The 21,681-nt window shown below is 42.9% G+C and overlaps 1 protein-coding gene across 1 annotated transcript; it reads left to right on the top strand.

Annotated features, from left to right (window-relative positions):
* The first annotated feature begins 276 nt into the window (after window positions 1-276).
* il6st (interleukin 6 cytokine family signal transduce) lies at window positions 277-21,361 on the top strand. Its single transcript, XM_076079545.1, has 16 exons — window positions 277-474; window positions 925-997; window positions 1,644-1,943; window positions 2,393-2,540; window positions 4,511-4,671; window positions 4,790-4,944; window positions 5,117-5,279; window positions 6,409-6,488; window positions 9,677-9,923; window positions 11,897-12,067; window positions 13,052-13,153; window positions 15,151-15,297; window positions 15,423-15,563; window positions 16,538-16,634; window positions 18,224-18,305; window positions 18,815-21,361. Exons 2-16 carry the CDS (start codon window positions 937-939, stop codon window positions 19,388-19,390), a joined length of 2,631 nt encoding a protein of 876 aa, XP_075935660.1. The 5' UTR covers window positions 277-474; window positions 925-936; the 3' UTR covers window positions 19,391-21,361.
* Window positions 21,362-21,681: the final 320 nt, after the last annotated feature.

Below are 21,681 nucleotides of genomic sequence, written 5' to 3'. Positions count from 1 at the left end.
CTTGTTCTGCAACGTCAATGTTCACGAACCTTTACGGGCACGTGCATTATTTTGAACTAGAGGGGCGGAGACATACTGGAAAATATCAGGGGGGTGGGCGTATATCCGAGACAGGAAAAGAGGAAACCACCGATTAGTCAGATATGTTTGACGGACAATTTATCGGACGAATCAGCAAACAGTATGTCTTCACTGAGCATGCGAGCAGATCGCTAAACTCTCACTAGTATACCAAAGAGCTCACCAGTAGAGAGGTGGGTCTATCAGTATGCTGTCAGATCGTGTCGGTGTGGCGCAACATGTTGCGACACAAGTTTCCCTTGACGGGAAGTGGGCGGTCCTACCTCCCACAATCACTGGGACGTGACAAAAAATACAGCTAAAATTCTTGTTTTGGCGATTGTTCGATTTAAGCAATACATGAATATGGTATCGATGTGAGATCACACAGGGACCAACATTGAAGCCAGTTAGGTAAGTGATAACGTCTTGCTTTTGACTGCGGAAACAACATGGCGTTAACAGGGATGGCGAAAATGTGAGCTCTCAATGCTATCCTAAAATTGAATTCGCAGCGCTGTGACTACTATGTAACGTGACGTACGTTGTTAGCCACACGCTACATAGTCTGTGCTTATTTTTTATGGAACAACTTAACGCTACGTTAGCCACTATTAGCTAACACTGCATTCTTAGCTAGCGTTAACACAAGTATCTTAGCAAAGTGAGAACAGAGAACATGGAACTTAAAGAGGGGTCAGATGAACAGCCAATACGTGACGTCGTTTCTCAATGACTAGTTTAGCGTTAGTTACTGAGGCTAGGTGGTGAAGTGGTGAGTTTGTAGCGTTTATGGTTAAGACAGAAGTGAGGCTAACGGTACTTTCTCCAGTCTGACGTTTTGTTCTCTGTTTATGTTCCTAGCTAGTCGTCATCATGGTGTCTCTCCAGCTGTTGGTGTTAGCCTGCGTTGCCTCCGCTCTTCCTGCTGCAGCTGGTCAGTAGCCTTCTCCATCCTGAGTCCTGCCACTGTTTGTCTTTCAGGAGACACATTGTCACGTCTAGTTCTCTGCTGCTGTTTGCGTGCGTAATGTCTCATCTGCTGCTGCCCTGGAGTGGACACAATAACGTTTAAATTAACACTTTAACAATGATGTGCACTAGATCTTTTTGCCACGGTCATTTCTACATGTCACAGCAGGAAACACTGGTGGAATTAATAACATTAATGATGGGTGCATTCCATTTAGATGCTTGAACTCAAGGGCCCTGGTATTGTGCATACATGTCACATTAACCATTGTTGATGCTGTTAGTTCCATCAGTTTTCTCCAGCTATAACAAGTCAGTATGTCTGCCTTGAGAATACATTTAACCCCACCTGCTTCTTAAAGCAACCTTGTGGAGAAAACAAACTACGTTATGCTTCCATTCAGTTTTTTTCTCACCAAGGCCCATAGTGTGTATCATTGAGACCTAACAAATGTAATGGAGGATGAATTCCTCCATTTGATAAAAAGTTTGATAACGAACATTGAATTGTTTTCTTGTTGTGTTAGTCTTCTGAAGATAAAGGTAACAGGTGTTACTTTTAGCTTCATTTGACGCTGTTTTCTGATGGCCTTGCTCTCCTTCAACTTCAGAACACAACAACCATTTGGTGATAGCCCCACAGTCTCCAGCTTTAGAGATCGGGACCAACTTCACGGCTACGTGCATGATCATCAACACAGCCGAAGTCACAGCAGATGACCTCTACTGGAATCTGTCTGAGACTACTGTACCCAAAGAACAATACACCAAGATCAACGAATCTGCTCTCAATGTCACTGTCCCCATCACCGGAGAATCTCAGTGGTTATATTGCTTCTGCAAGAAAGAGTCGCCCTATTGTGCCCTGAACAGAGGCAAATTTATTCACGGGATCTACCTTGAGAAAGGCTGTAAGTTTGAGTTGTCAGGACTTCCAAATCGGTAGCGGTTTTCTAACCACCTGTATTTAATGCTTCTATGTTTGGTAATTCTTTCTATTAGTCATGATCACATTTCACATGATCACATGCCGGTAACATCCTTGAGAGCTCACAGACCAACTGTTACAGTGATGTGGACGCTTATTAAGTATATCCAGTGTGTTCGGTTCCCTTAGACTTTCTGAGCCTAAGGAATAGTGTAGTCTGAATTTGAGCTTAAAAGCAACCTGAACAAATAGTAGACACATTTTTGTGATTAAACATAAACTTACTATTATCTTTGAGTTGTTTCTCAAATACATTGATACCCGTGTCATTAAAAAAAAAGAGGTAAACATGTAGTTTCGTATATATAAAAACACCATCTACTAAAAAATGAAGCAAATAAGATGTGTCTGGGTTGTCTGTCTCGATGTCAGATCTTCCGGGGAAGCCTGAGAATCTGTCCTGTGTAGCCGTTCAGGAGAAGAAGCACATCTCTAGAATGATCAGCTGTAAGTGGGACCCAGTAGGACGTCAAACCGAAAACGTCCATACATCATACAAACTGTATGTCGCAGTGAACCCGTGAGTATACCCCTAGAAGTTTTTATGCCTATGTGGCAAAATAAATGTTGTTTTTTGGTTGTCTGTCCGTCCGATCCATTCTCAGGAACGGGATATCTCAGGAACGTCTGGAGGGAATTTCCACCTTGACTTAAGGATGATTAACGACAATATTTTATTTGACATAATTCTGCTCATAAAATGAAACGCTGAGCAGTTTTAAAAAGTAACATTTTAAATAACAAATAAAAATAAAACATTCAAGAATACTCAATTCTGTTAAGTTTAAGTGCAACATGAGGTATGTTGATACCCTCGTCCTTTGATCAATACTGAAAGAAAGAAACAGCCAGTGAGCTAGCTTCCACTGTTTCAACTGAACTGAACTGCTCGGCAACAACTTGGGTCTATGTTTACTTCCTGTCAGGTTATGTCATTAAAATACACTGCAATAATGTTTACCATTACTGTGAAATGCTCTACAACTTAGAATATCTCCATTGTCTGGGGAGATGACTTTCTGTGGTGACTGGGATATTACTATTGGGCCTGTCTAGCTTCCACTCTACTGCGTCTGTCAGCACCTGCACCAGGTGTGTGTCTGTGTGACTCTCCCAGAGGGGGCGTGTCTACAGCACCTGTCTGTGTGACTCTCCCAGAGGGGGCGTGTCTACAGCACCGGACTATGAATCTCCCAGTCCGCCGTGATGAAGTGAGCGGTCACAATCACGTAGCTCTTTGTTTTCCACAACGGAGTATGGCCTCATGTCTGCAGCAATAAAGACCCCAATAGATGCTGTAATAGCTTTAGCCCGGTCTGATTCTGCCACAAACGCTTTCTTAAATGCCGCGATGATACCTTGTTGTTGTTGTGGCTTGGCTCCCGTCGCTGACAGACCGGATGGTGGAGCTTCATATGTGTGGACATGCCGGATGTATTGCCGTCGTGTGTCTTTCTCTTTAAACAACGCCTACATACCGTAACTGTTTTGTCCACCACCCTTATCCGTCATTATAAGTTACAGGGAAGACAAAATGCTCCCAAACTTGCTACTTAAATGACGCTGGGAGCTTCTGACGCTCCTCCGCTCGCCATGACTTTCACCGTTAAATGCTTCTAACACGCTCCGTTCACGTGAACACACTGCTTTATATCTGTTCACTGACACTCTGCATTGATATTCAGGGACTTGTTACTTGAAAAGGAACAGCAGCAGTAAAACTTGATTACACACTATGATGATTACACTGTAAAAAAACTAAATTAATCCACAGTTCACAAGTGTGAACCGAACCGTGAGGTGTGAACCGAACCGTGAGGTGTGAACCGAACCGTGAGGTGTGAACCGAACCGTGAGGTGTGAACCGAACCGTGAGGTGTGAACCGAACCGTGAGGTGTGAACCGAACCGTGAGGTGTGAACCGAACGGATCACGGATCGATCCGTGAACCGTTACACCACTAGTCACAAGTGCAACAGACCTCACCTTTGAACCCATCGATGCCAGTGCAGCTATGTTTTTCCGTCTTCCAAAATCAAGTGTTGACCGTGTGTGTGAAGGGCACATTACGTTTTCCGTTGAACAAAATTCCCCCCACACTCAGCTACGTAAAAGGACGTGATGTCATAAATGATCAAACTGCGACAATAATTGTCAGTCAAGGCACAGAGATAATTCAACTACAAGTTACATTTTACATTCGATCACTGCTGCAGCCAGTGAGAGAACTGACACCACTGCTCTGTTCCTTGGTTTTATTTCAAGCCATCATGTTTGCTCTTCATCAACAGGCAGATGAAGCCAGCAGTGTTACAGATTTCATGTCTGAGATGGGCATATATTTATGTGTTATAGTGAGAGGGCTGAAAGGTTGGAAATTGGAATATGTAAAAAAGTATTGTGAAAAATGTTGGAAGAATTCCATTTGTATGTATCACTGTGTAGGCCTTGCTGTTGAGTCCTCTAAATGGTATTCAAATCTTTTATCAGCGGTCCTAAGCACTATAATGTGTCGACCAAAAACAACAGTGCCCAAGTGGAGTTTGAAGCCACTTTCCCCAATCATATGACGCTGGAGATCTGGGTGGAGGCACACAATAAACTGGGGAAAATACAGTCTGAGCATCTGGATGAGGATGCCGGCATGTTTGGTAAGTTTGCATCTTTCTGTCTGCGTGCTCTGACCTAGTCTGGTCTAAAACCTGTACACACCAGTCACAATGCTGAGATGTGACTCAGGACAACAGCTTGTTGTGTCTTTTGTTACAGTGAAAACAAACCCTCCATCAGATGTCAAAGTCATTTCCGAGAAGAGTTTTCCCACCTCCCTTCTGATAAACTGGACTCATCCTATTCCTAAAGAATATGTGAGATTAACATATAAAATAAGATTCTGCCAACATGGATCTCAAAATTGGACTTATGTAAGTATGTTTTTCTCATTAGAACACTCAAATGAACTTCTTTTTCTTCAGGTCCATATTTTTGTGTTATTTTCTACGTGTAGATGCCTGGTCAACTGACAAGTTTGCTGTTTGTCTTTTCTAATTATTAGTTGACCAAATCAATAAAAGAGTTGTGTTTAATGTCCTTTAGGTACCTCCTAATGACACTGCCATGGACATACAGTCCTTCAGACTCCAGAACCTTCATCCAGACACAGTATATTTCACTCAGGTGTGCTGCAAAAACGCAAGAGAGGGCCACGGTTACTGGAGCAACTGGAGTACCAACGCTACCAAGAGAACACCAGAGGACTGTGAGTTTTATGATATGACATTTCAGACTGCTTTGACCAAGTAAAAGTGTTTGGCAAACAAATACAACATGGTGTTCAAAGACAATTGAAGAACGTCAGATAAATGTATTGTCAAATATCTGTCATACCTGATGGACACAATAACTGTATTTGTAGTCGCATATTTGTATGCACATTTTGAAGTATTGCATTGGAAAACAGGTTGTTCGCTCGCTTGAGGTAATTCGTGGGTGAGGTGCAGTGGTGTAGTAGCTAGCACTGTGGCCTGGCAACCTGTCCGAGATGCAGGGCTCTGCTGTCGGCGTCGCGTTTCTATTCTCGGCAAGACCCGCCCTGTGCAGCATTCAAATGCTAGCATTGGCCACTGGCCGAGGTACTGGCAACCTGATTTGTTCGGGTCCCATGCGCTGACCAGTGGGCTTTCCTGACCCTCTTATACTTGAGGTCAATGCCTAACCTAATCCAATCATCTCATCCTCACCTTTCTCCCAGCAGCATGAAACATGTCCAATACTAGCTGACGTGAAAGACCTCTCCGTTTTTCTATCGTACACGGCCAAGCCGACTTTGTTTCCGCTTCGCAGTCTCTTGTTCTTCTACTATTTACTGACGGATTACAGCCATGCAGAGCCTATAGCTCCAACTATGATGTAGCGATGCAGTTATTCGCTCAAAACCAGTTGATGGAACCAGGCCTAATTTGCATTTCAAAAGTTTGTTTGAAATTTGCTTGACAATTGAATGGAAACACGGCTAATATGAGTCCTTGTAACTAAGTACTTGAGACCTTCCTTGCACTCGGTCAGTACTTAAAGCACTGATATTAGTGTCTGGTGTAGATTTGCACTGTTCAAAGTAAGCACTAAATGGGGTTTGACTGCCACAAGGTGCAGCCTGGTAAACACAATTTGTGCAAAATGTCTTGCAGCCTCATTGATCACTAACCGTTAAGATGACAAACATATTTTAAATGCAAATTTACAGCGGTGAAAGGAATTGTTGAACCGCTGAATCTGCCGACTCTAATGTTGTAATGTAGATTTGTAAGATGCGGTGTGATGATTTTCCTTATGTCATTTTGGTAAACGAGATATTTAAGTTTTAGTTTCCTTTTTTCTCTTTGTCCTAGTACCAGGTAAACCGGATTTATGGAGAATCATTGCTGAAGGTGACGGCATAAACAACCGACGAGTGCAGTTTATTTGTAAGGTAAATAACCACATCACATTCAATTTAACTCTCAAAAACGGTCACACCTAATAATAGAAATGTCACCATTTGCTTTGGAAAACATAGAACACCAAAAACACTGCAATGCCTACACATGTTCTATACAGCTTTTTTCTATACAGTTCTATGAAGCTAAGCTTGGAGTTTCCCCCTACATATACATGTAATCCTACATGAATACAATGTCGATTTTTTTCCTAGCTTTCACACCTTGAACAAAGTCAATAACCAATCATGTTGTACAAAACGGACGTCAGGTCGAAACCTACACTATAATGTAGCCAAGGGTTATGACGGTCTTGTCCACATTGTAACCCACAAATTGCGAAGACTTGCAAAAACTGTTGTGAGACTCGCTGCCCGTCAACCTAAATGACCCAGAGCTCAATGTCTAGCCTTAACCGTTAGAGGTCACTGTCTAGCCTTAACCGTTAGAGGTCACTGTCTAGCCTTAACCGTTAGAGGTCACTGTCTAGCCTTAACCGTTAGAGGTCACTGTCTAGCCTTAACCGTTAGAGGTCACTGTCTAGCCTTAACCGTTAGAGGTCACTGTCTAGCCTTAACCGTTAGAGGTCAATGTCTAACCTTAACTGTTAGAGGTCAATGTCTAACCTTAACCGTTAGAGGTCAATGTCTAGCCTTAACCGTTAGAGGTCACTGTCTAACCCAAATTTTGGGTTCTCATCTATCGTCTAGATGCGTCAGGCTATTAGTTACCCCTATACTTTTTAAGATTTTAAAACAACACAGAGTGTAGTACTAAGAAAGAAATCTACAAATAACAGTCTAGCATATAGGCCCTCGGATTCTCGAGGTGTTTAGTCACTAGATGCACTATACTGTTGGTTGCATCATCAGTGCCTCTCTGCTGTGTGTATGCAAACTGGTAGGGATCTAGCTGTGGGCCTACATCCAGCCGCAGTTTACTCACCATGAGCTTCTCCATACACTTCATCACAACAGAGGTTAGAGCAATAGGTCTACAATCATTATTCTCCTGTGGACAGGGTTTCTTAGGGACCAGTATGATGATTGCCTTTTTCCATTGTGTTGGTACAGTGTGAGAATCTAGGGACCTCTGGAAAATGGGGCACCAGGCAGGTGTCAATTCATCTGCACATGTTTTTAATAGAAAAGCAGAGATACCATTTGGACCTGTGGCCTTGTTGACATTGATTTGCTTAAGGACCTTGTTGATGGATTCATGGTCAATCTCTAGCCTGTCAACATCATCAATAGCAATACTATCAAGCACCATGTCACATTCAGCAGAGAAGTCATAATTGTCAAACCGCTTGTAAAAAACATTCAGCTCATTTGCTTTAGCCAGTTCATCTCCAACATATAAGGATTTTTTTTGTGGGTTTCATGTTGGTGGCTGTTTTCATGGAATTCCATGTTTTTTTTTTTAGAGTTCATAGCCTGGAGGTTTTCCTCTATTGCCTCCCTATGGTGTTCCCGAGCTTCTTTCAGCCTCTGGTTCAACTCCTTTTGTACAGTTTTTAGTTGTAGGTGGTCGTTGGTCTTAAATGCCTGTTTTTTTCTGTTAATACAGTCCTTTACCTCCTTTGTGATGTAAGGTTTGTTGTTAGGGTAGACTTTTATTGTCCTTTTTGGAATCACAGTGTCAACACAAAATTGTATGTAACTTGTGGTAACTTCTGTGGCATTGTCCAGGTTTGGCTCTCCAGAGGAGGTATCTCAGTCTGTACATAGAAAGCAACCTTTCAGTGTTTCTATGCTGTCATCTGTCCATGCATTGATAGATTTAACCGGAGGTTTACTGCTCTTCAGGGCTGTTTTGTATGTGGGGATCAGGTGAACAGTGTTATGGTCAGAGTTAGACAGGGGTGGTTTAGCTATGGCTGTGTATGCATGTTTTACATTACCATAGCACTTGTCTAAAGTCCGATTCTTCCTGGTATCACATTTAATATACTGTTCAAAACCTGGCAATGCAATGTTTAAGATGCAATGATTAACATCTCCAATGATGAAAATCGGGGCGTTTGGGGTCCGCTGTAGTTGTTCGTGAACACAGTCTGCCACCTGTGCCGCAGCCCTCGAGGCATTGCCATTGGGAGGTACATAAACAGAGCAGATGAGGATATTACCAAACTCTCGAGGTAGGTAGAACGGCCTGAGACTCACACATAACAGTTCCACATCAGGGTTACAGATTTTCTCCCAGACTGTGTGCTGTCTGTACCACTTGTCATTTATGTACAAGCAGAGCCCGCCCCCTTTGCTTTTCCCTGACAGCTCGCTTCTGTCAGAGCGAATGTGTGAGAGCCTCTCTATACCAACACAGCAGTCAGGGATCTCGGGGTGTAACCAAGTCTCAGTGAAAAGCATGATACAGGACTCGCGGTACTCAAAGCATACCCTTGTCAGGAGTCGGAGTTCGTCCATCTTATTCCTCAGCGACCTTACGTTACTCAGAATTATAGATGGCAGGGGCGGTCGATTGCCTCTTCTCCGTAGCTGTTGTCGTAGGCCTCCTCTCCGGCCTCTTTTCCGCAATTGCTGCCGATGTGGAGCTCTAATATCTTCCGGCACATTTTTGAGGAGCTTATCTCCATAGTGGCGTAGAGACAAGAGCGCTTCCCTCGTGTAAGATAGCGCCTGGTTGCTACTTGCCCAAGCCGGTATAGCCTTGCAGGTGGTGAAAAGTTTGCAGGAGCAGTAACGTCACCAGAAAAAATCCCAAAACACACGCCATCATATAGTCCTTCGTCTTGATCATACGAATTGAACATAGGGCAAACCGATCGTTCACAAAAAGCCAAACAAACAACAAACAAACAGCAGCACAGGTACGTGTATCTGTGTTGCCTGCAGAGCAGTGCCACAAAGTGCTTCTTTCAAAGGTGTTTCACCATAAACTCCACTCACTGTGTTGAATGAATGTTTTTTTTATTCGGAGGACAACAGAGTTCTGTTGAACAAAGCCTTAACCTTTGAAGGATAAGGGTAGTAAAGGCCTGAATACACAGCACACAATGGCATCACAATAATAGTAACCAAAACAATGTTAAAATGTACCTAAATGTTTTTTTTGAGATAATTGCATCCCAGGTTCTGAAGACCACACTGTTTTTGCAGCAGTTGTATTTCTGAGTTGATGCAGAAAAGTAACATACAGTGTGTGACTTTGTTTCTGCCAGGATCCTGTGTTTGCCAATGGGAGGATAACAAGATTCAACGTAAAGATTCAAGACCCGAAGGATAAAGTGAAGAATGGGAGTTTGGAGTTGGGGAGTTTCCCAGTCAACAGGTCAGACAGCGGCGCTATCACTGTCCTTCAACAGATTCACCTGGCTGACAAGAAATCTGTTGAAGTGTACGTCTCTGCTGTCAATTCTGTGGGGAAATCTGCTGAGGCATCGTTGGTCATCTCAAAAAAAGCACATGGTAGGTGTTACACTCTAAAGGCACACCTACATAGTATAATCTAATCCGCTGCATTTATTATTAATGCTGTAACTCTGTACTCCACTGGCATATGTACATAAAGCTGTTTTAATTTATCGACTTCCCGGTCCAGCGGGTCAGTTTTTATCGGACTTCCCGAGAACCTATTGATCAGTGATCATAAATGTATTTTCTTTCATCTCTCTGTAAATGCTGACCCCTTGTGTCTTAGACAAGCACTTGGTCCCCACATTTTTACTTGGTAAAAAGTACAGCTGATCAGTTCTCAATGCATTTTTGCTGTGATATTAACACAAATCTTAATAATGTTGAATTTTTAATGCAGTCTTTTAATGAGCATTTCACCACGTTGCTGGACAAAGTGGCACCATTTAGGGATAGGACTAGGACTATCTGCAGCACTTCTCCGTGGATGACAGATGCTGTCTGCAGCCTGAGACCAAAGTGAGGCAGGACCGAGCGGCTCTGGAAAGCCACTGGACTAGAAGTGCATCGCACATACCTCAAACATCTCCGAGATTATTTTAATGCTGTATTAAAGGAAGCTAGAACTGCTTACTCTTCAAACTTAATTTCTTCTTCAAAAAGACATCCTAAGATTTTATTTAACACTATTAATAACATTGTTTCACCACTACATTACTGTGTTTTTCTATAAATGATTGAGACAAGTTCCTTACCTTTTTTATTGATGACTATTAGGTCCAGTATTCATCCTGGGACTTGTTCATCCAAATCTAGCCCCTCTCGTTGTCCTACTGTTCTGTTATATTAACAAGACAAAAACCTAATCCAGGTCAGTACTCCAAATTCATTTATCCTTAAAACTGGGCTACGTCGTCCAATCGGTATCTTTTGACTTTGTCTTTATTTTCAAGTGGACAGTAGAGAGGTGACAAATGAGGGGACAGAGTGAGATGGGGGATGACATGCAACAAAGGTTCCCAGCTGGAACAGGACCCAGGACGCTGAGTTTCATGGTCGCTGCCTCAACCTCCGAGGACAACTATTTGTCTCAATTTATTCTCACAAATTTCTTGAAATCTGTGTTAGTGAGAACCTCTCCTTTGCCAAGATCATCCACCTAACAGGTGTGGCATGTCTAGATGCTGATTAAACAGCATGTTTGATACACAGGTGTGTCTTGGGCCACTCTAAAAGGAGCAGTTTTATCTAGAAAAGAAGACTCTGAATGATGGATTTCACATGACTAGGGCTACAGATGTGCATGTTTTGGGTCACACCGGATTCATTCATGAAGAGATGGCATCCAAAGTGCCAGATGCCATCGAATGTGAGCCTTTGCCCACTGAAGTCGGTTACGACAACAGGCTGCAGTCAGGTCAAGACCCTGCTGACTTGTTGCATCGGCTCTCCTGGTAGCTATTGTCAGACGATGTTGCAGGTGAAGAAGCCGGATATGTAGGTTCTCCTGTCAGGAGGATGGATTATCTTAACAAAGAGGTGCTCACTAACTAACATGATTTTAACAAATATGTGACAAAGGTTGAGGAAATAATCCTTTAATGTGCATAGAAAAAGTCTTAGGTCTTTATTTTTAACTTGTGAAAAATGGAAAAAAGCAAAAACAGAAGTGTTGGGTTTATTTTTTAGTTCAGTGTATGTAGTCCAATTGACATCCAAATATTCTATATGACACAATATGATGTGCTGCTGCACCACATGGCCGTTGTTTTTTTGGAACGTAATGAGCTGATTCACGAAGCCTCCTACAATTTACCCTCAGTCCAGAGCAGAGACTCCAGCTGTTTATGGAACTGCAGCCGAGATCTCAGCTGCAGGCTGGACTGTAGTCCGCTGCTGCGTCTGGTCTGACCCTGTGCACACAGACGCATGCTGCTGCTCAACACAGCTAATAATTACATTTTCTGAGTGTTGTGAATGCTCAAAGTAACAATGTGATATTGTGTGTGTGTGTGTGTGTGTTCCAGAGCTCGCTCCAGTTGGAGAGCTGAAGGTGTGGCCCCATGGGGACCGGCTGAGGTTGGAGTGGAAACCCCCCAACAGCACAGCTCTGTCAGAGTACGTGGTGGAGTGGGTCAGTGGTGATCAGACGGACTGGCAGAGGGAAAACAGAAACACCAGGCACACTGCCATTAAAGGTAACCCTTTTCCTTTCCAACGTGCCCTCAAAGTGATATTTCATACAAAATATGTCCTAATTGAGAATGAACCACTCATGGTCTATACAGTAGATAGATAGTTGTGCAGGTCCATCATGGACTGTGGTCAGCTTGGATGTGCACAGTTGCAATAGATTCCAATAATGAGTTGTCGTGAGTTTCAGTCCGAACATTCATAGAAACTTGTCAAACAGTTTGTTGAGCATGATTCCATGGTATAGTGAGTCGAATATATTGGGGAATGAAAATGCAATCACTTAGTGATGCTGCCTTGAATGAGCCCTTTTAGAGAGGAACTAACCGTTTGAGTGGCAGGCCCAGGGACCTGAATAGGATACACCAGTGATCGAGCTAAGTCACACTGGATCTGTCGAGAGGAACATGCAGACCATGACTTTATTTTGAATGAAGGAGAAAGAGCCCTGCTACTGAGGCTCATGGCGATATGATGTTGGGCTGTGGATGTTTTTCACTGCAGTGATGGTGAGGTGCACCCTAGTGGTAATGTGGTTAACTGCAGCTTAGAATACCACAACAGTGTATGCTACGAATCATGGATACTTTGTTTTGCTGTGCATTTTCAAACACTGGGTATAGACTGTGAATTTTTCTACCCTTCCAGTCGGTCTATGTTTGCCACTTCTTTCTATACAGTATGAAAACTAATGAACAGACTCAGAAAGCTGCTTATGTGGTGTGATCCAGTCAACATCAAGTCTGCATTCATATTCAGCATAGTTATGTAGTTTCTGTGCAGATTGCTGCACTACATAATGTGACAATGTGTAAATCCAAGCTGACATGGCTTTTCTCCAGCCACCCTTCAAGCCCACAGGGTGTGTCATACTGTAAAGCTGGATTTGGGTTGAGTATCACTTAATTGATACTCCGCTTTAATCTAAATACATGGTTTCTACAGGCCTTCCTTTACCTTTTAAACTAACATTTCTTTCTGAAATCTAGGCAACCTTGAGAAGTTTGTTTGCTACAATGTATCTGTGTATCCAATATACTCTGGACGGACTGGGAAACCAGCAAGCACAGCAGCCTATCTGCAGCAAGGAGGTACGATAACACACACACTCATTGTGACTCATTGTAAGGAGTGAACCATTGTATTGTGAATATTAAAAGCAGCAAGCAGAGATATACCATTTACAAAAAAGTGAGACAGAGGAAAAAAAGCCACATACTTTGAAGCTGGTAACTGTGGGGTTTATAGAAGGTACACGTTGTTGTATGTGTTTCCTTTTTATGTTTGCATTTTGTCATATTTAAATGATAAACCTCCGTTCAATAACTATTGATTTTTCTTTAACAACTGAATGAATGGTTTTTCATTGTGACATGAATTTTCACCACAAACAAAGTGCAGAGGTGTAACACATTTCAGTGTTGTCCAGCCAATAATACTGTACATGCACTGTGCAGTGGAGATGCTCCTCTTCACTTTGCTTCCTGTGTTATGTCTCAAGGAACAAATCGTTGTCATTAAACACCCAGAATGTGAGCGTGCCCACAGAGCAGTCACAGGGGCTGTGGTTGGCCTGCCATCACCTTCACTACTGTGAGGAAGAGCCTTTCTTGTCTGTGTTTTTCACAGCCGGCTTTAGGCTCGTTAAGTTTAGCAGGAACAGAACCTCTGCTGCTAACTTATCTAATCTTTTTACTCTCATAGGCAAGTTAAGAAACCACGAGCAAACGCCACACAAGCAGATGATGTCACATTTGACGATACACGCGCAGTCCTTTAGAAAATGAGCTCACAACACAACATTGTTTCCAGGGGACCCTACAAAGTGATACACACGGCTGGAAAACGCTCGTTGCCATGGTTTGTGACTTATGGAGTTGTTGAAGTCTGCTATCCTGTCATGTGATTGCATGATTCAGATATCATAATAATGAGCTAAATGCTAACGCTAGGTTAACAGCAGATATATGCAATCATATCTGAATCATGCCGTCACAGTGTTAAAATAAACCAACAAAACATCAACTTGAGGTCATTTTCCAACACCAATGGCTGACGTCCGGCTTTAGTAACTCCACAAACGGCAACAAGAAGCTTGTCATAGCCGTGTGCATCGCTTTCTTGTTTCCCCTTGATACTTTCCTTGCGCCACTTTTTCATAAATGCTGCGGATGTGTCTCCAAGTTGGTGAAGATACTTCTTTATTCTGGTGTTGTGTCTATCTGCATGCGTTTCCTTAATGTGTGGTGCATTGAGCTCTCAGGGCCACCGTACTTAGGCCATTAAGATCTGGTCTTGGATTAGTGCTGGCTATTAGGCTCATCTGAGATGAGCCGGTCCTGTGCAGAATCGATCACCGCACAATGCATGCCAGTTAGATTTGTTGATGAACACGTGGGCAATGAGGTGAAGGCAGTTTTTAGAGCCAGACGCCGCAGTTGCTGTCCACCAGACTGCAAGACCCAACGTCTGATTGAAGAGCTGATTGCCTCTTAGTTTTGACAACAAATGCTACCTTTTGTAGAAAATCCTATTTTTCTCTGTAATAGTAATATTTAACGCTAGATTGTTGGCTATTCGTCTCATGTTGTGGGACAAAGGTTTAATCTAAACACATGTCTTGTGTGGTTGATTATAATAAATCTTCTTTATACAACACTTATCAAAACGAGCATCAAAGTGTTTCCCAGGTAGACATTAAAAGAGCAAAGGATAGAATATTATACCAGATACACACACATTTCCACATAAATCTATGTTTACATACTTGTATAAATAAATCTGAACGAGGTCTGCAAACTCGAACAGGATGTAACTGTTTCTTTGACTTCCTGTTTTCGCAGCATTCAGTGTTAATGAAGAGGAAGAATACAGGAACTGTATGCAAGATTCTGAACCAATAATGGGCCACGATTAAAACGATTTAGTTTTGTTAGACTTGATAATAGGACAAATTTCAATTCTCAAGTTTTTTAATTACAACCAGTTCCTCCAGAGATGTTGCCACAAATCATCAGTACAAAGTCAGGATGTATCTGAATCCAGTTGCATGATTAGCTACATGATGATGTTGCTGTGTTGGTTGCAGCTCCGACTGAAGCCCCCGCTGTTAGATTGAACGGTAAACCGGGACATAACAAGGCCGAGCTGGTCTGGAAGGAGCTCCCCCAGAGCAGTCGGCAAGGCTTCATCACAAACTACACCATATTCTACACAAATGGAACCAAAACTCACAGTACGTAGCTCTGCCATGAATAGAACAAGACGGCTGTCTATTTAGTGTCGGACCACAGGAAGTGTTTTCCTGACGGTACCCAAACGCCACTCTTATTTGCTCATTTCTGTTTTGCTCATTTTCAGACAGAACCGTGCCAGCTGACAGCACCTCATACACTCTGACGTCACTGACAGGCGACACCAAGTATGACACTTGGATCAAAGTCTCAACCATCAATGGCTCAGCCATCAGCATCTGTCACTCATTCACCACTCTGAAATATGGTGAGTGGAAACCTTGGTGGCCGTGATGAATGATCCCATGATGATTCAAAAATGTCCCAGAGCCAATTTCGACTTTTCCATAAAAAGATTAGACTGTGACACAACATACAAACACACACAAAGTCACAGCCAAAGTTCAGTTTAGACATCTAGCATACTGATACTGTTCATTGATACCTTATTGACACGGCCTGGTTCACAGAATCCTGTTTTGAGAAGAGGCATCATTAAATTATGAGAAAAAACCATTAAGGATTCATTCATAATGTGATGAAGAAGTTGTTGTAATACTACAAGAATGTATTTTCTTTTTTAGCTTGAGTCAGGCATTTGTGTAAACAGGATGTAGAGGATCTGTTGAGGTTATATGACGATATAGGTCTTACACATTTAAATGGTACTCCCTCTCGACCGCCATTGATCTATTTCTTGCTAGACATGCACAAAGAAATGGCATGAGATCTTATTTAGCTGCACATGAACTGTGACTGGGCTCATTTGCATCTGTCGTCTTTGTAAATACCCCGATAACTCGAAATATTGCCATGATACTATTTTTCAATCCTAATAATTTGTGTCATGCTCAGGAAATTTTCCTTTGTATGGTTTTTCCATTCCTCAAACATCAAGTTTAGATTTGATCTCAGGCTTCTGCACTTTAATATGTTACCAGCGCTGATAGAAAACATCCAGCAAAGGCTGCTTTCATAAGAGATAAATAACTGCACATGAGGGAGGGCTCTGTTCTCTCTCTCTCTCTCTCACACACACACACACACACACACACACACACACACACACACACACACACACACACACACACACACACGTTGATCAGCTCAATTTATTTCCTTCATTGTGGAGACTCGACCACAGCTGGACTGCTATTATGAAGTCTACTGACGCGACTGTTTCTCTCTAGCTTGGCTTGTGTGGTTGTTGGTAGAATGTGGTATTCTCTGTGTTTCCCTCAGCACCAGGAGAGATGGAGGGCATTGTGGTCGGAGTGAGCCTTGGCTTTCTGTTCATCGTTGTCGGGACCATGCTGCTCTGTGTCTACAAAAAAGATGCGTAAGTCTGAACACCTAAGCCGCTGCTCTCAGAGCCGGGTTTGAAGCCCACCACGACTGTCTTTGAGGAGAGAAGCAGGGTCCCCATTTAACCCTTGTAATGTCCTGGGGTCATTTTTGACCCCATTAGTCGTTTAACGTCTCTAAATAAATGAGACATCATTTATTTTGCTTAATATTTAATGACTTTTCCTAATTTCATGGGGACAACTGGGTAAACATAAACTCAACATGTTGATATGTAAAGTGATATGTAAAGCCATTAAAACACCCAAAAAATATCTCTTTCCAACTTTAGGTCAATCAGTGAGATGTTATGGTGATCTGCATATTTCTCCATAGTCCCGTAACAGGGATTCTGGATGTATATGCTTTTGGGTGTCGGGGGTGTTTTATTTAAAGGGCTATTTAGGTAGTCAACAAAAAACAAGAATTTTTGAGAATTTTCGGGAAAACCGCTAGGCGAATCTCTCCGGAAAATAGATAGCACACTATTCCCAATCAGGCCGCACGTTTTGATGTATTTTTCACGCCGCTGTTGGCAACGCTGTGTGAGGAGAGGCGCGCCAAACTTTTGGATAAACCTGATTATTATTATTATGGGTAAGCCCGATGGATAATATACAGTGTGCTTTGGCACAGGCAGTTTTACTACAGTGTGCTTTGGCACAGGCAGTTTTACTGCCTTGTGCCACAAAGCCACACTGAATTATAATAATTTTCTGGAGGTTCAAATTGCTGGGGTCAAAAATGACCCCAGGATAACAGGTGTTAGTAAATTTGAAGGTAACAGGAGGGTTAAATGTTGCAGAAATGAATGTTGACATGTTTTATATGTCAGGTAATGAGTTGGAATAAAGTTGACTAAAGAGTTGAAACACAGAGGTGGGTGATAATTTATACTGTATGCTTTAAAAACAGTCAAACCAGACGGGGTCATTTTTGACCCCAGAGGACAACATGTGTGATTATGTGCTGCCATTAGAAAAATTCAAATGATTCAAAAACAGCATCCTCACTAAACTTTGATATATACCTCTCTGTGATAAGTCAAATAGTTAAAATAATATAAAGTCAAAATAATTCATTGTTTCATTGTATTTTCACCCAAAAACAGGGTCTACTTTTATGCAAACAAGGTCTATTGGCCCTAAATTCCCAAATAAAGGGAAAAATGTGTGGTAATGTGTTGGACTGAAGTAAGACTAAAGGTGTAAAACAGAATTGATTGACAATTTATACTGTATGCTTTAAATAACAGTCAAACCAGGCGGGGTCATTTTTGACCCCAGAGGACAAAAGGTGTATGGCAATCGGGAGGACATTACAAGGGTTTTAAATAAATGTGCCTCTTAATGATGGCAGGCTTTTCATCACACTAGTGTGTGGTCATTCATAACAGCTCTAAACCCTCCAGTCCTCAGACGTGGACCGTCTTATGAACTGGTCCATCTGAGCGTACCCCGAAGAAATAATCGCTGAACCCCATTGCTCAGATACATAGTGAATGAAAATGTTTGAAAAGATCTTATGTGGATCCACAGTCGCTAAGCTGAGACATAACCCTCAGTGTTTCCTCTCTTCCTACAGGATCATGGAGAACTTTTGGCCCCGGATTCCAAACCCTGGAGAGAGCACCATTGGAAACTGGTCTCCTGATTATCCTTTGAAAGTGAGGACTCCTTTTGAACTGACACACATGAGGGTGACGGCATGTATAGTATTCAATGTGCGACAAATCAACATCCTATAACAGTCGGACCCGACAAAGGTTCGCTTGCACAGAGCAAATCTCTCAAGCGCCGTGTTGTTTTCCAGCTCTAGCCTGCTTTCATTCTGCAGCGGACCAGTAACACTGGGAGGGACCACTGGGAGGGACCACTGGGAGGGACCACTGGGGAGGGACCACTGGGGAGGGACCACTGGGGAGGGACCACTGGGGAGGGACCACTGGGGAGGGACCACTGGGAGGGACCATTGTGAGGGATCACTGCGATCAGGAATATTCCAAAAGAAAGGTTTATGCTTGTTATTTTTATGCCCACTGATAAGTTGACTAAGAAGTGTCCTTATTCTCACCACACCATCACTGCTCTCACTAGTGAAACTAGAGGCCTTAGACTCCAGTCACTTTTCAGTCTGATCATAATTAGACTTTTCTTTTCAACTTGTCCTCTACAGACAGAGACACCAAAGGAGAACGGTCTGTGTGGCGTCAGCGTGCTCGATGTGGATGTGTGCGATGGGAAAGGCATGTTCGAGGAGGACAAGGCCAGTCTGGCCCTGAAGAAGGACAAGTATCTGTCCGAGGAGCACAGCAGCGGCATCGGTGGCTCCTCCTGCATGTCCTCACCTCGCCAGAGTGTGTCCGACAGCGACGAGGGTGGCGACATGGCCGACACCACGGCCAGCACCGTTCAGTACTCCTCGGTGATGGCCTCCAGTGGTTACAAGGGTCAGACCCCGAACTCCCAACCCCAGCAGGCTGTCTTTTCACGGTCCGAGTCCACGCAGCCCCTGCTGGACTCTGAGGAGAACCCAGACACGTTGCTGCAGGAGGGCAGCAGACAGTCCCAGCGTTTCCCCCGCCTGCCCTGCTCCACACACACTGACATCATGGAGCAGCAGGAGGTGCTGGAGCCTCTGGACTTCTGTCCCCTGGAAGAGGACTGTGAGCAGGCGACACCGACAGACGGCCAGTCAACAGCGCCGGCCTCCAGCTACATGCCTCAGCTGGGTGGCTACAGGCCACAGTAAGAGTGCAGACGGACCTAGAGGTGTCATCTATGTGAATGCTTCTGTGCCTTTTGTTAAAGTGGCAATAGGCAGGTTTTTAGCTTGAACTTATCATTATGAAGTAAATGTTGATAGCACGATGTACTGGCTATAGAATATTGTTTCCATTGATTCCCTATAAGCCTGGTTGTCACTGTGCAGTTCTGTCTGCCACCGGGTTCGATCTCCAGGGAAGGTGAAGGCTTTCGACAGTGTGTCGACAGCTCATTTCCAATGAAAGTAGCTAGCAATAGCTCCAACGTCATACCAAGCCCCCAGGAAGAGCGCAGACTTTGAGGCAAATTTGGCATAGTGGCCAAACAACTTCCGTATCCGTAAATTGAACTCCCCTCCCTACGATGGCCTTCAGGTAACGTAATGTTAAATTACGTATCTGTAATTTAACTCATTAGGTCCTAGAAGTGCTAAACCTTCCTCTGTTCGTGTGAATAAGAACGAGGCAGGGCCTGGAGGCGGGGCTAAAAGCAACAATAGTGTTCATGCTCTATGGATCCAGTGATAAGGAAGATTCACGTATTTTTACCGGAACTCTATACTCGGAAGTCAACATTTCTTTGCTTCATGCGCCACTCTGCAACTTTTCATAGGAATGAACGGCGTGCCAGCTCTCTATACATTTATCATTCTCTCATTTGCATACCGGTGACGTCATGGTGCATTAATTTGCATAAAGCTTACCCTGTAATTACTCTGAGCTGCACTGGGATTGAATAGGGATATGTATTTGAATAGGTCTTGTTTTTTTCCCTCTGATGGTCGCCAAATTTGTTGCCAGTTGTAATCTCGGAAGAAAAATGAAAGCAATCCTGTTATCTTTGCTACAACAACAGCAGCAGCAGCAACAATAATAGCATTTGGTAACGCTAGGGGGGGGGGGAATTGAAAAGTTGTCTATTGCCACGTTAATGTCACAATGTTCTTTTCAAGTCTTTGAAGCAGTGAAGAGTCTTTCACGCGTAACCAAGTGTGAATATTTCCTGACGCTGTGGGAGAGCACTCAATGTGAATTACAGCTTGTAGCGGTAGTTTACCAGCTTTGCACTCACATAGAAAACTTCCACAGCCACGTCTTTACAGTAGATAATACCCAAAACATACTCACACATGTATGTTTAGGAAATGTCACATGTTTAGGGAGTGATCGGTGCTACAGCAGGCGGACTGAGGATGAAGCTGTTTCTGACTTGTCTCTGTACCGCCCTCATGTGGACGGGTTTACCTCTGCAGGGATGTTACAGTTGATCACCTGAGCATTGTCACTTAAAATACAGGAAGTGTATTCTCGGTTTAAGTACATACTCTGTACATGAATGTAATCAAGTAACAAAAGATCACACTGACACGTACGTGCTGTCAGTGCAGGTTCAATAAAAAAAGTACATTTTATAGTACCAGTGTGTAGGATTTTCATATCTACATCAGAAGCAGGTCCCCTTGGAGTCTGCCATGTTTCACTGCCATGTTTCTACAGGAGCCCAGAAAGGACAAACCAAACACTGGCTCTAGAGAGGGACATTTAAGTTGTTACGTTACCTGAAGGCCATCGTAGGGAGGGGAGTTCAGCCTCTCCACTAGATGCCACTAAATCCTACACGCTGCTGCTTTAACTGCCTTTGGAAATCAAAAAAAGGAAGTGAAATAAATATTTTAGTAATGTACAGTTTGTAGCTCACGTGACAGTTATTTAGTTTGAAGATCTGGTTACAGTCGGCAGTGGCAGAGTAAGGTCAGTCTCACGTTGGTTACAGTGGTTATGACAACTAGGAAAACCCACGACTGAGTATTATATTTTTTACTTTTTTAAAGCACGATTTCATTTCAATGCAAACTGTCGAAAAAGGGTTTTGCATTCATTACCTGCTGACAAAGTTTAAGGGTTTCTCTGTTTTGAAACGCTGTAAATGATCATTATGAAATAAATGTTTTAACTAATGTGTCAGCTGGAAATATTGTGCTTACGACTTGTAGAATTGTCTGACAAAGGATATGGAAGACTTTTTCCACCAAGAAAAGAAAAAGAATGAAGATTCCATTTTGATACTTAGTCCAACTGTTGACTTTTGGTGTGGTATCTAGTAACATCTCATCGAATTCACTTAACGTGTTTTATTTCTATCATGCAACTCGTTTTTTCCGTTCTGCTGTAAATGGGCTAGTATAGTAGTGTAGTATAGTAGTACAGTATAGTGGTGTAGCTGTGAAGTATAGTAGTATAGTGGTGTAGTAGTATAGTGGTGTAGTAGTATAGTAAT

Source organism: Anarhichas minor, unplaced genomic scaffold, assembly GCF_050575085.1.
Source record: "Anarhichas minor isolate MPS153535 unplaced genomic scaffold, ASM5057508v1 ptg000073l, whole genome shotgun sequence".
NCBI lineage: Eukaryota > Metazoa > Chordata > Actinopteri > Perciformes > Anarhichadidae > Anarhichas > Anarhichas minor.
This window is presented reverse-complemented; position numbering and strand designations above follow the sequence as displayed.